Source organism: Pelophylax lessonae (genome assembly GCF_965119305.1).
Source record: "Pelophylax lessonae genome assembly, chromosome: 8".
In the NCBI taxonomy this organism is placed as follows: Eukaryota; Metazoa; Chordata; class Amphibia; order Anura; family Ranidae; genus Pelophylax; species Pelophylax lessonae.
Genome location: NC_138775.1, coordinates 181,681,651 through 181,696,932, shown reverse-complemented (window position 1 = coordinate 181,696,932; position 15,282 = coordinate 181,681,651). Strand labels below are relative to the sequence as shown.

Here is a 15,282-nt window from a genome sequence, read left to right as displayed (position 1 = left end):
TGCCACCTCATCAGCGCCCATCAGTACAGCCTCAGTGGCCATCAGTGCTGCCTCATCCATGCCCATCAGTGCCGCCTATCAGTACCACCTCACCAATGCCCATCAGTGCTGCCTCATCAATGCCCATCAGTGCCGATTCGTGCAGCCTCATCAGTGCACATCAGTGAAGGAGAAAAATTTACTTATTTGCAAAATCTTATTTGCAAACAAATTTTTCAATTTTCTGTCTATTTTCGCGTGGCACCAGGTGTGAGCAATTCTTATTGCCCGACGTCCCGGACATGCAGATCTGGACGCTGGGCAGTTTATTTAAAAAAAACTGGCTCCTAATGTTTGTAGCTGGCTCCTAGATTCTAAGAAAATTTGTCAAGCCCTGAACTGAAGAAAAACTACCACAAGAGGACACAGTTTTAAATTAGAGGGGCAAAGGTTTAAAAGTAATATGAGGAAGTATTACTTTACTGAGAGAGTAGTGGATGCATGGAATAACCTTCCTGCAGAAGTGGTAGCTGCAAATACAGTGAAGGAGTTTAAGCATGCATGGGATAGGCATAAGGTTATCCTTCATATAAGATAGGGCCAGGGACTATTCATAGGATTCGGATATATTGGGCAGACTAGATGGGCCAAATGGTTCTTATCTGCCGACACATTCTATGTTTCTATGTAACTAAGGTAGCTGAATTTTCACTGCACTTTCTCACACACTCCTCTGCTAGTTACACATCAGCAGGAATGAAAGCTAAATGCCCTTATTTTTATAGACCGTAGTATGAATCATTTTGATTGTGTGCCTACAAGTGTAGTCTGTAATCTGGAGTTCAATAGTAACACATTTAGGTGTGTAAGACCTCAGCATGAAAAGAGGGTTATAAGAGTTCACAAACCTGTAAAGAAAGGGCTTGAAAAGCCCAGGAGGTGTTTGTCACCAGTAATTGCAATATTCCAGTATACTGTTGTGCTTTTTGTACTAATGGTCTCCATTAATAATCCTGGAAGTATTTTCAGATAGCAGAGTGCAACCAAGGTCTCAGTGCAGCTTGTCATCTCTCCTCTCCTTGAACATTACAAGGGTCTGAATAAGGCCTCATGCACACTGGACGTTTTTACAGCTGCTGTTTTTGGCGTCAGATGTTTTCTTCTGCAGCCAATAAACTCCCCAGCATGTTATCCTATGTGTACATGCACACACAGGCTATCAGCAGTTTTTGGTAGGGTTGTTTTTTCAAGCTGGAAACCCCCCCCCCCCCCCCCCCCCCAGAACTAGTGGGTTTTGAGATGAATTTTTCAGCTGTAAAAAACACTCTAACTCTGATAAAAGCTGAAAAACACCAAAAAATTAGGCTATTTTTTGAGCCATATGCTTTTGTGGGAGTAAAATTTTGCTAAAAAAAAAAAAAAAACGCTGAAATAACTCATTCTACAGCTTTCTACTGACCTTTTGATGTGTTCATGAGGCCTGAAGGCCAGAGACCCCATATATGTGTAAAATATGTGGGATGGAGTTAAAAACCTACTTAAGACTTAAGTGAACATGTATGTCTTGCCTCCCTCTTATTGGGTCATGCAAAAAGGGTACAATGGCTATGGCCACAGTCTCTGCTGAGTCTGTTAACACTTCAGTATTTTTCAAAGCATCATGTTCTCTTAAAGTGAAGTCCAGTCAAATCCTAACTATACTTTAAACCAACTTCCACCCCCATTCTAAGCCTATTCTATCTACCCAGCAGAGGACAGATGTCTGTACTTGCTTATGCTGAGGGTGCTCCAGTCCGGTCACATGATCTACACTATACCTAGCGCTGGGAGCCGAAGAGGGACATCAGACAATGGACGCCCCATAGTATGTCTATAGGTGACCTCAGCGCCCAGGCTCTGCAGGCATTGTCAATATCCTCTCCTCTTCACTAAAGCTGGCCGCTGGAGAGCTCATGTGACCGGATTAGAGCGCCCTAAGCATAGGTAAATATAGACATTCATCTACAGAGTAGTAAGAATAGGCTTAAAATGGGGATGAGGGCAGGTTTAAGCCCCCTGAAGACGTTGTAGTGACGAAACGCGTCGGGAGGAGCTTGCCAAGCATCACACGTCACACCCGGAAGTTGAAGGTCGCCCATCTTTTTGGTTAGACTCAAGGAGCATTGTCCTGGATACACTTGTGTCATATATGCCTTGCTTTATCTACACATGGTGAGTGCAAGTATTTATGTGTCAATAAAGGCTTTTATTAACCGCTTGCCGACTGCGCACAGTATATTTACTGCGGCAGTCAGCCCCGGCCAGGCAGAGTGACGTAGGTCTACGTCGCTAGCCTGTCACCAGGTTTTGAGCCAATAGCTGACGAGCACGCGCCCGCTGAGGCGCGCGCCTGCCTCGGCTCGTTCAGGGAGGAGTACGGGCGTGTGACCAGCGGACCCGATGTCCGCAGGTCACACTACGATCGTCGGTAGAGTGGGAGAAAGGCGGGCGGCTTATGTAAACAAGCCGCCTGTCATTCTCCCCTGTGTAAAAATGGAGATCAGACGGTTCTACTATGTAGAACCGTTGATCTCTGTTTTTACAATAGGAGACCTGTCCCACTACAGTTAGAAACACGCCCCTAGGACACACTTAACCCCTCCCTCTCCAATACAGTTAACCCCTTCCCTGCCAGTGTCATTTTTACAGTAACAGTGCATATGTATAGCACCGATTACTGCAGTAATGTCACTGGTAACCCCAAAAGTGTCAAAAATGTCAGTCAAGGGTCCGATCTGTCCGCCGCAATGTCGCAGTACCGCAAAAAAATCGCAGATCGCCGCCATTACTCGTTAAAAAAAAAAAACACCAAAAATGACAATCTTTCCCTTTTGTTAGTAAACGCGATAACTTTTGCACAAACCAATCAAAATACGCTTTTTGGGGTTTTTTTTTTTTTTTTTTTTTTTACCAAATTTGGTTTTTACATTTTTTTTTGGGGGGGAATTTCATATAAAAAAATGTGAAAAATATTGTTGTTTTTGCAAAATTTACGCTTTTTTTTTTGTTTATAGCGCATGATCAAAAAATCGCACAGGTGATTAAATACCACCAAAAGGAAGCTCTGTTTGTGGGAAAAAAGGACGTGAAATTAGTTTAGGTACAGCTTCGCACGACCGCGCAATTGTCCGTTAAAGTCACGCAGTAAAAAATCGCAAAAACCCCCTGGTCAGGAAGGGGGTAAAATCTTCCGGGGCTTAAGTGGTTAACAGTACTGCACTATGGGCCTTCTCCTCCTATCATTTTTCCCCTGTATGAGGCTGTCCTAAATTGGAGCATCAGTAGGAGGATCAGGTCCGGTGTATATGCTGTAGGAGGAGTTTTTCATGCACAAACGGAGGTCTACAACTATCTGGCTCCTGTGAATGGGGTTTAGCGGTCCCATATCTACTTACAGCTATTTACATCTTTACCATTGGTAAGAGTCTGTGTGTGTGGTGGCTGGTTTTGTTCACTGTCCTGCTGTGATAAGCACTTGGGTGAAGATTCCACAGTCACTATTTGTAGTGCAACCACCGATTTTTCTATTTTTTATTTGACGGACTTGTGGCCTTGTTTGATGCACTTTTTATTCTTACCTCATTTTAATTTAAAATAGCATTAGCAGTTGTTTACTAGCGCTCCTTTTATGTGCTATATTTTTTCAACCTTCCAAAGTTTGAGGTAGCTGCTGGTACCCTGTAGGGGGCACAGGTAATTTTTCTTTGTTTTAAGTATACATTAGTTGGGTTTTGACTGGACCTCTACTTAAGCCACTCCAGCTCTGGAAGATTTTTCCCCTTTTCATTAACAGGCCATGTTTTGCTGTTCAGCACTGTGCTAGTTTAACTGGCAATTGCACATGCAACGCTGTACCAAAAAAAAAAAATTTATATTTTTTCCCACCCAAAGTTTTTTTTTTTTTTTTTTTTTTTTTTTTCTTTTTTTTTTTTTTTTTTTGGTGGCATTTGATCACCACTGGATTTTTATTTTTTACAATAATAAACGAAAAAAAAAAAAATTGAGGCAAAAAAATATTTTTGACTTTCTGCAATAAAACCTATCCAATAAAAAATAAATCGAATTTCTTCATACATTTTGGCCAAGATGTACTCTGCTACATGTTTATCTGCTACATGTTTAAAAATAAAATCCCAGTAAGTGAAATTCAGCTAGGAGAAGGAGTGACATCACAGACACAAACTTGCTTTTTACAGCTAAATAAGGTAAGATGCAGATAAAATGACAAGTGGGGTTGTGATTCATTTACATGCACAAGGTGTCTGTTTTGGGGAGGAAAATCTGGAGTTCTGCTTTTAAACTGGCCTCAATGCACATTTTACACTTGGAATGTCAGTGTTCAGTGCACAGTGACCTGACTTGTGATTTATTACTGACAGGTTTTTTGGACTTGGAACATGTCATCAACAGAAAAATGGATCTAAAGAGGAAGGCAGAGGTAAACCTCCTATTCTACCTGCTGAACCTAAACTTCAGAAACTAAAGCATCAGCTACTGCACTGCTTGGCTGCATTTATTGTATTATTGTACATTGGTGAGAAAGTACACCTGAAACAGACTGCTGGTACATACTAAAATTTGGGAATGCACTGAACCTCACTGAAACAGCACTGTGGTGCCAACAACACCCTTCACCCTGTTTCAAGGAAAGCAAAAGAAAATCTGTAGGAAAAGAAAATGACTGCATTTGCAAGTTCAGAAATAATAGTTACATAGTTAGTCGAGTTGAAAAAAAGACACAAGCCCATCTAGCACTACCAATAAAAAACAAAAAAGCAAGCACAACCATACAATCACATATACACAATCTTTCCGTATTTTGGAGACTAAATCTCTTTTCCTCTAGACGCAAAGAGTGCCCCCTTGTCCTCTGTGATGACCTTAAATAAACCTAGATTTTAAAGGGTAGGGCCACCCTTTAGGGGTTCAGTTCTGTGTGGGACATAGCGGGCTGAGTTTTGCCTTTGACTTCCTAAAAAACCTCCTATAGTCCTAACCGCAACATCCCTATACAATAACACCCAACTGTTCCTGAGAATTGTGGGTGTTTTTGCCCACTGCTTTTGTTGCATTCCTAATATATGATCCAGCAAGGATAGTGGAGAATAGCTCCAAATGGCATCAACACATGTGCAGATCCAGGAACTCATAATAGAGGTCTCAACAGAGTTTTCGATAAATACAAAAAAAAAAACATTTTGACTTTCCAGGATCTAATTAAAAGTTTAAAGAGGAAGTAAACCCTCCTCAGGAAGTTGTACCTATAGGTAAGCCTATGATAAGGCTTACCTATAGGTACTGTAAATATCTCCTAAACTTACACCGTTTAGGAGATATTTACCTTTAATGCAGCCAGTGACGTCACTGGCGCATGCGCTCTGAAGGAACGGCTGACCGTGCCGTTCCTTCAGAGCCCCGTGCCGTGACCGCCGGCTCCCGTGCGCGTGCGCGGGAGTGACGTCACCGCGGCTCCGGCCAATCAGATGACCGGATGCCGCGATCCCGGAAGACGGGCGACATGTCATGTCGCCCGTCATACAGGTAAGAGAGCGGCACGGCGGGGGCTCGTTCTAAGGTAAGTATTTCATAATGAGCTAGTATGCGAAGCATACTAGCTCATTATGTCTTTCTCTTGCAGGTTGTAAAAAAAAAAAAAATTTTTTTAAATGAGTTTACAACCTCTTTAATCTCAATTTTAGGTTCACTGAGCTTTTTATTTTGCTTTTATATTCTCTATACATGAGAGAAAAATAAATGTCTTTACATTGATACATTTAAAGTGTTTCCTTTTGCCCTCTAGCTTTTAAAGAGTGAGTTAATGCAGGAAGTGGACATTCACTTCAATGAATTTGTAAACAATTTGATTGAAGAGTCCACAGCTCTAGAATCCTCCACTGGAGCCACCAACTTCTACCCTGGAAATGGAGAAAAAGATGGCAACAAAGTAAGGTAATAATAAAGAATACACTTTTGGCTTGGATTTTATCCCTTTACTCACTTTAATGGAATTTTGTATTTATCTTCCTGTTAACAGCCAAATCATTTTTCTCTTTTGTTCATTGACGGACGCAGGTCTTCATCTTCTTGACTACGTGGGTTATGGTGCCCCCTAAAGGAGTAGGACACTAGGCAGAAAAGAACTTGACTATGCCTATGGGGCAGTCCCAGGGGGTATACCCCCACTCTCTGGTATAGGCAATCAGTTTTTTCTGGATAGTCAGGAGAAGGGACCTAGTTCCTTGCTGGGATCTCTGGTCCTGGCAATTTTTTCTTTCTTTTTAAATTACATTTTTTCTTTCCTGTTTTGTTCCTGTGAGAATCTACAATCAACTGGGGACACACTGGATAATGTAGATCCAGAGGGTCCCACCAGTCTGGCCAGCGAGCGCACGCAGACCTCAGCTCCATGCTAGGTTGGCCGCAACATAGACCCACTGGACGGGGGCTGGCCTATGAGTTAAATGTCTTGCAAGGGCACATACGACCTGGCTTCAGCCTGAGTTGCAGCGTTCCTCCTGGCTGAAAGCACCCACATTTCCGATGGAGTGGTGGTCCGTCCGGAATGAAGCCCACCCAGTTCCTGGTATAGTAAGCAGCTGTCCCCCCCCCCCCTCTACCCCTGGAGGGTTTTGGGGTGGACGTGTGCCCCTCCCTGGAATGGTTGGACCCCCCCAGGTTCCCCTCCTTCTCAGTGGTCCTCTGGGGCCTTATTACCCCCCCCCCCCCTCCATGTGGTAGACATACCTTTTTCAGTTAGTCTGGGATGTCAAGCTGTCGATGGGGGCAGGGGGGGGAGCGCGCCACCGGCGACCGGACAATCAATATATGGGAGGGGGTGTTGGGATCCCCCCGGGAGCTGCGTGGGGGCGCCATTTTTTGTAGCCTTTTGTGCTACAGATTAGCGGCCATGTTTGTGTAGCCTCAGGGGCCATTTTCTTGTGGTTTCCCATTGAAAATAGTGACGGCCATGTTTTTGAAGCCAGATGGGCGGTGATTCAGTGGTGGGAGCCCTTCCTCAGCCCCTAGTGCGGACTCCACGACCTTTCCTATCCTGATCACTGCATAACGTGCAGTTAGCTTGGTGCTGTGAGTGCCTGATCGGTGATGGCGGACTTTTTTTTTTTTTTTTATGTGTGGGTTCCCCTCTCCACTAATGAAGTCCCTGGAGCACATCTCCCCACCTGATCCCCTCTCAGAGGCTGTCGAACCCTCCTGGTCCCAACAACTGACTGCACTGACGGCGGTCCGGGAGTCCTTGGTGTCCAAGGCGGATTTGGTCCTGGGAAAATGGGCTAGCAAAAAGCGTCCCCCCGCCTACATCTGCTTCCTCTGTCTCATCAGATCCTGACTCTGATTCGGCCGCTGCGGATGCGAGTTACCCTTGGGGGTCTGCGTCCACGCACCCTAGGTGCTCAAATTGTGAGGATGATTCCTCTGCTCCTCTAGCCGTGCATGAAAAGGCGCTAGTGGATGCGCTGATTGTGTCAGTGCGGGAAACCTTAAAGATGGAGGATGCGACTAACACGTAGGCACAGGTCCCCTTTGGCACCCACAGGTCCTCCAAGGCGGCGAAGGTGTTCCCCTTTCCCGCTTTCTTTGATAGTATTGTTATATTGTTACAAAACAGTGGAATTGCCCAAAACGTACTTTTGCAATGCCGTACCCTTATGAGGATTCCCTCCTTAAAAAATGGATGGTATCTCCTGTAGTTGAATAAAGCAACCATAATTCCGGTTGGAGAGTCTCCGGTCTCCGGTCTTTACAGACCCGGCTGATAGGAAGTCTGAGGCCTTGACCCGCCATATGTTCACTGTGGCTGGTTAGGCACTGATGCTTGTTTTTACTATTGCCCTGGTGTAGCAAGTTATGACCGAGTGGGCAAAACTTCTACGCCAGGACCTGGAGGGGGAACAGCTCCCCTCTGCCTTTTGTGGAGCTGCCGGATCAGTTGGTCCAAGGGCTACAGTTTGTCGTGATGCCTCTTTGGATGCAGCTCCCTTGATATCTAGACTGTTCATTTCAGCAGTGGTCCTGCAGCGTATTATCTGGCTGAAATGCTTGTCTGTGGACCAGACTTCTAAGAAGACCTTATCCGATCTTCCATTTGTGGGGGATCGCCTGTTTGGAGCTTCCTTGGATGGTCTCCTCAAAGGCCACACAGGAGGGAAGAGTACTCTTCTTCCACAGGCTTCCAAGGGTAAGGAACTCCGTTGCAGATGGGGGCTTTTCTTTTCGGCCCATTCCTGGCCTTTTCGTCCCTCGGGGTCTCGAGACAAGGGATTTAAGCCCTTCAGGGTCTCCACCGATGGTTCTAAGAGGACCGGGTCTGGCAAGCCACGAGCTGGCTCTGCCAGACCTGCGGAAAAGGCTTCCTCTGCATTAAGGGGAACCCTTACCCATGTCTGGGGTGGGGGTGACATCTTCGCTGGTTCCAGGATCTGTGGACCTCCCTGATATAGAACAAGTGGGTCCACAAAGTCATTTGGTCCGGCTACAAGATCGAGTTTCCCGGAAAGATTCTTCCCTTCCAATCTGCGCTTGTCCCCAGATCGCTTTGGAGGTCTCCTTGGGTCAGTGCAAGACTTGTTACCTCAAGGGGTGATTGTTTTCCGGTTCCGACATCGGAAAGTTTTCAAGGTTTTTACAGTTCCCAGGAAGGAAGGCAAGGTACATTCAATTCTGGACCTTAAGCTGCTTTGTGCAGGTACAGAAGTTTGGAATGGAGTCCATTCGCACTGTAGTGGCGTCCCTACACCAGGGGGATTTTATCGCTTCTATCAACATCAAGGACACCTACCTTCACATCCCAATATGTGCCGGTCACCAGAGCTTCCTCCGCTTTGCCGTGGGTGAGAAGCATTATCTGTTTAAAGCGTTACCCTTTGGTCTCGCCTCAGCTTCTCGGTCTTCTCAAATTTTGGCCCCGGTGCGAGCATTGTTGCGTCAGCAGGGGATCGTGGTACTGGGGTACCTGGACGATCATCTTCTGCGAGCGGAGTCTCCGACTGCTCTGGTGGACAACCTGGAGATTACTTTGTGAACTCTAAAGGAGTTTGGTTGGATTCTGAACCTTCAGAAGTCTGCTCTGGTTCCATCCACAAAACTGGACTATCTGGGTCTGACTCTGGACTCAACCTCAGCCAGGGTGTTTCTTCCCCTGATAAAACTCAAAAAACTGCATGAGGCGATTCAGCTTCTGCTGTCCAGCATACGGTCATCTCTTCGGACTTGCGTGCGGAAGCTGGGCCTGATGGTGTCTGCCTTCAAGGTGGCTCCCTTTGCAGAGTTCCACACGAGACCTCTGCAAAAAGATCTTGGTGAAATTATAATAATAAAAAAAACAATAATCCTCAATCTCTAGACAATCTGATTCTGTTGAGCCGGAGTACGAGAGGGTCCTTGATTTGGTGGTTTCGTTCTCCGGCACTTCGTCAGGGAAAATGATTTCTTCCCCTGTACTAGACGATTGTCCCCAAGGATGCCAGCCTGTCTGGCTGGGGTGGTGTCCTCGGCACATATTGTGCTCGGGGGGGTCTGGATTCAGGAAGAGTCCAGGCTACCGTTCAATGTGTTGGAACTCCGATCGATCAGACTTTGTCTGGATCATTGGACGATTCGTCTTCAGGGGTTTCTGGTACAAATTCCATCAGACAATGCCGTGGCTTATGTCATTCACCAAGGGGGCACAAGAAGTGTTGGCCTTTTTGGTGGCTATTACTTCTGCGTGCAGGGTGTTGGAGTTGGAGCTGGCGGCGCTTTCCTGTTGTTCACCTTACCTGGTGGTTCACAGGGATAAGGTGGTTCTTCGTCCACGTCCGTCGTTCGTTCCAGAGGTCGTTCCTGATTTCCATTTTAATGAAGATATTGTGTTGACTTCCCTCTGTCCCAGGCCTAAACATTCTAAGCAAATTGCCTGGCATTCCCTGGATGTGGTTTGGGCAATCCGGGTGTACCTGGCAGCTACGGAGTCTTTTAGGAAGTCCGATTCACTATTCTCACAGATGAACCTCGCAAAGGGTTGGTTGGTTATGCTGCGACCATTTCCAGATGGATCAGACGGACAGTGATTCAGGCTTATTTAATTAAGGGTTAGGTTCCTCCTTTCTCTGTTAAGGCGCACTCTACTTGGGTGCTTAGTACATCCTGGGCCTTCTGTCATCAGGCGTCAGTGATGCAGGTTTGCAAGGCGGCCACCTGGTCGTCTGTGCACACATTCACAAAGTTTTAGAAGGTGGATGTGTTGGCATCTGCGTTTGCTTCTTTTGGCTGCAAGGTTTTGCAGGCTGCTGTTTAGAGGACCTGGTCCTTTTTGAAGGTGTGTGTTTTTTTTTTTTTTTTTGTTTTTTTTTTTTTTTTGTTTTTTTATTTGAGCTCCAGTTTTTATGGTTAAAGTGGAGTTCCACCCATTTTTAATAAATTGGATTACATAGATGTATGTAATCCCCTTTTTAAAACTACTTTTACCAATGGAAAGATATTTTTTTTTTTATGCTAGTAAATACCTTATTTTCTGCTTTATTTATCTTCTCACTTCTGGGTCCGGTCGGCGATTACGTCATTCAGCGATTCGCAGTGTGTGCTGGGATGTATTTCAGGGCATGAAATCTCGCAGTATTACACAGGAGATGAGCTGTACTGCGTGCTCTGCCCCGCCTCCTCTCAGTGAGCTGTATGTATTGTATTGAGGCCGTGCTCCGCTCCGCCTCCGCCCCGCCTCCTCTCAGTGAGTAGAGCCTATTTTATGTTAAAATTTGCAGGAAAAAGGTCATGTAAAAATCATTGTAGGAATACCATTGTTTGTTTTATTTCTTCAAGTATGCTTGCCATTATAAAAGATATGCCAAGGAAAAGACACAAGAGTGCATTTGTTTGCTTTCCTTTTTCTATTTTGTATAGAGATTATGTCCACATTTGGGAGTATTGGCAATGAGCCTTTCCTATATGCGCTCCACAACTGTAACAATGTCGATATACCCAAGGGGCGAAAGATTGCTCTCTATGTTGATTCCTGAGTTAGCAACTCCCCTTTCATAATGACTTGTACAGCCAACTCCTACTGTGAACATATAAGAGCTGAACCGCATTGTAGATACAGGAATCTGACCTTGGCTAGTTGATATTTTATTGATTTAAATATTGTTGCATTTCCTGTAAGGGTAGTAAAAATGTAAATTGAATTCCTTCATTCATAAAGTGAGTACTTGCCTACTGATATGCAGTCCTTTGTAATCATAATGAACCTTTTTGTACCTAACATGTCTCCTAAAGGCTTGTTTACACCACATGAGGTGAAACTGCGTTGGGCAGCTATTACAGCGCAGCCCATCGCATACACTACAAAATGCCTTGTCTCATACGTGCCACTGAGTTGCAGTTGTGTATGGGCATGGTGTGCTGACAAGTTCTGCATGCAGTACAGTTTAATCAGACCAGCGCAGTGTGAGGCAACCCACAGCCTTGCTCTGCACAGCCGGCATTTGAACCTTGAGATGTCTGTGTGACATCTCAAAGTAAAGTTTGTTTAAAAACAAAAATTCAATAGGAAATGGTGCAATTTGCTGAGCACAACGCATCATCCCTGCGCTGATCCTTGACCCACCGCACTGCCCACCAGCCGCTGCATTGCAATTTAGCAGCTGGTTTAAACCAGCCCTGAGCTTGTATTACTTTTGTGTAGCATTGTTGCTGTGCATAGAACTATAATAACACAAAGTATTATTTTTCTTTAGGGCAGTGGTCAGGCCCCCACCTGAGCATGGGAAGCTGTTTATGTCAAGACGTTCTCTACTAGAGTAAGTGATAACCTTCCTATAGAAATTAGATCGGATTACATAATTTTTGTTGCAGTTTTGTGCTCAAAAACATTGTAAATCACTGTTTTATATGCTTGCCTAATCATTAAATCTATGTAAGAAAAAAACAAAAATAACACACATACGTTTATATTATACAATTAAATTTGGTGGTTTAATCATTTACACTTGACCATTGTGTTTTTCTGTAGTGAGCTCTTTGAAGTCAATCATTTTCGGACTATCTATCACATGTTCATTGCCCTCCTCATCCTCTTCATCCTCAGCACACTGGTAGTGGATGGAATTGACAAGGGCAGGTGAGTGTCCTATTAAAGAATATGTTTTATTAGAAAGCTGTATAATTCTGGATTTGCCCTTTTTGTCAACATAGTTATCCATTATTTATAACTCGCCACCATATTATTATCTCTTAAATTGTAAGCTCTAACGAGCAGGGCCCTCTGATTTCTACTGTGTTAAAATGTATTGTATTTGTACGGTCTACCCTCAAGTTGTAAAGCGCTGTATAAACTGTCGGCGCTATACAAGTCCTATATTATAATAATAATATTACATAACAGTGTACATTGAATAGTGTAAGAATACAAGTTACAGTCTCCAGAAAAAAAGAGTAATGAGACCCGGTGAAGGAGAAGAGGGCCCTACTTGTATGGTGGAGAAATGGGGGCACAATAAGTAAAGAAGTGCCCCCTCCTCCTCCCAATCTTTTGGAGACTTGTGGGTTTTTTTTATTTTTTAATTGAGACAGCAGGGGTGCTGCTAACCTCCAGCATTAAATATTTGTTTAGCTTGCAGCACCAACTTATTTTTATTTTGTTGTACTTGATTTTCCATAACAAGAATTTTATGCAGACAAAAATGTCCATGTAAATTTACGTTGATGTCAGGGAGTTTCTCTGTAATGTCGTAACCATTGAGTGATAATGCGCAGTTATCTGTATTAGTCAGATATTGCCTAACAAAATACTTTTTTTCTATTAGCGATCACAAATTTCCCTGGCTAAGCTTGATTTCACATTTACTGTGCTCTGGCCCTGGCCAAGTGTCCTTCAAGCAGTCGGTGAAACTGCAAGCCTTTTCCATTAATAGTACGAAAGACCTTGATTGTGTCATTTTTCATTCTGTCAAAAATAGGCTTTCATAATATATCTGTTATGGAAATTTTGTAGATGGGTAACCCTTTACTCCTATTGATCAGTGGTTCCAAATGATAACTACTGCAATGGGGAACAGGCACTAACGATACTCAGTATCTTTCCAGATAACGGTTTTGTACACATGCTTACTTGGGTATCACATTAATATTACAATTGTACTTTTATGGTAACAAGGGGTTTAACATAAGTAGGGTAATTTCTTAAGACGAAAGAATGCAAAACGGTAATCAAAACATTATTGGTGCTGTGTGTGCGGGGGAGTGTGGGGTGCAATACATAAGCAGAGCATACAAAATAGAATAGAGTTATATACAGAATGTACAATTTCTTTTACAATATCCTATACAAACTTTGTACTTTTAAAATGGTAAATAGAATATGTACAGTGCCTTGAAAAAGAATTCATACCCCTTTAAATGTTCCACATTTTGACCTGTTACAACCAAAAAGGTAATGTATTTTATGTAATAAAACACAAAGTGGAACATAATTGTGAAGTGGAAGGAAAATGATAAATGGTTTTCAGAATTTTTTACAAATATCTGGAAAGCGTGGCATACATTTGTATTTAGTCCTTTTAATCTGATACCCTTAACTAAAATCTAGCGGAACCAATTGCCTTCAGAAGTCACCTAACTAGTAAATAAGAGCCCACCTGTGTGTAATTTAATCTCAGTTAAAATATAGCTGTTCTGTGAAGCCCTCAGAGCAGAGGCATAACTAGTAACTAGCATCTTTAGGGCCCCCGGTACAAGAAACCAAAGAAGGCCCCCTTGACCCCCACCCATCGGTCCCGGGGCCCTTCCCTTCATGCCGGGGCACTTCCCACTGATCCAGGGGCCCTTTTATTACTATTCCTCTGCTGGACTCTTTCACATGTTCTGCAGTGGGCCCCCTTCCTGCCATCTTGAACCCCCCCCCCCCCATGGTGGTGGAAAGCAAGAGATATGTCACCAGCACACCAGGCAATTCCATATGAGTCCATTGTAGTGGCTTGACTACCAGGGTTGCAAAGGTTGCACTTGTGACCAGGACCTGGTGTGCCACCACTTTGGAGGTTCCCAATTTCCTCTTGCTGTCCCACCCCTGCTATTGACAGGGTCCGTCCGGCATCTCTGTCTTCATGGCAGCGCATTAGGATCTCGTGCTGGTTACATTATGGGGCTGATGGAAAATATGTGCGGGAGGGCTGGTACTACTGGTTGTTAACAGCTGAGCTCTTCGCCAGTTGCCTAGCAGCGATGACACTACATAGCCTTCTCTGTTGACTTGTGGATTGGGATGCGATCTGGGCGATGTTCCCGATTTGGATCAAATATGTGGACATAAACACAGTATTTTAATTGGATCAAAAGTACAATCACATATATATCAGCCATATGCTCAGCAACCATGTGGGCTCCATGTCTCCATGAGACATCAGATCGGCGTTGTCAACAGCAGGGGCAGGACAGCAAGGGGAGGCTGGAAATCCCCCTGGTGGCGGAACGCTAGGTCCCGGACGCAAGTGCAACCCCGGTAGTTCCGTCACTGTCTCTGCGGGAGGATTCCCCCATCCACCTTGAATCTGTAGATGGGGGAATTGGATATTTTTTTTTTCGTCAACACAATAGTTGAGGCCTGGTTCACACTGATGCGGTGAGGCAACTGCAGCAATTCCTGTCCGGTTCCAGAATCACAGGCAGTTCACGCTGCGCTCAGGAAAACAACTGCTGGTGTCAATATTAATGATTAAAGTAAAGGATACCCCAAATTGGTTTGCAGAACACAGTGCGAATCCCATGGGTCTGAACACCCTTGCGAACCGATTCCATTGCAGACAGAAAAAGGATACTATACTTTTTTGGAGCAGATCCAATGTGAATTGAGCCATACATAATGTATCTGGTGCGATTTCTGTACAAATGACATGCAAAGCAGTAGACCACCCCACAGTACACAGAACCCAGCCTGAATGAAAAAATAAATAAATGTATGGGCTGCACACCTGTGCTAACTGGAAGTGAAGTTTGTGAAGTTCTTGGAAGAACGGGGTGGGGAAGGGGGGGCAAGAGGGGGAGATAGGGACAGTCCAGGAGTCGCAGTATACTGCACAGCTCAGTGTTCACTCACCAGATGGCTAAAGTTATCTCAGGCTAAGACAGCAGCATCATTTATATTTCCCACCCACACATCTCCTGACAGATACAGCTGCATAGGATAGGAGAGTGGGCATTCATACAGACACAGGAGGAACAGAGGCAGGAGGAGGAGCAGCTTGTATTCCCCTCTCCCGTCTGTGTGCTCGCTGG

General features: G+C 44.4%; 1 protein-coding gene across 1 annotated transcript in view; it reads left to right on the top strand.

The window, feature by feature from the left end:
• SOAT1 (sterol O-acyltransferase 1) overlaps nt 1-15,282 on the top strand; it is an 89,968-nt gene that overhangs the window by 38,908 nt on the left and 35,778 nt on the right. Inside the window, exons 3-6 of the mRNA XM_082264887.1 lie at nt 4,398-4,456; nt 5,819-5,967; nt 11,748-11,810; nt 12,023-12,130. Coding sequence (XP_082121013.1) covers nt 4,398-4,456; nt 5,819-5,967; nt 11,748-11,810; nt 12,023-12,130 — 379 coding nt within the window. The remainder of the gene's footprint in view (nt 1-4,397; nt 4,457-5,818; nt 5,968-11,747; nt 11,811-12,022; nt 12,131-15,282) is intronic.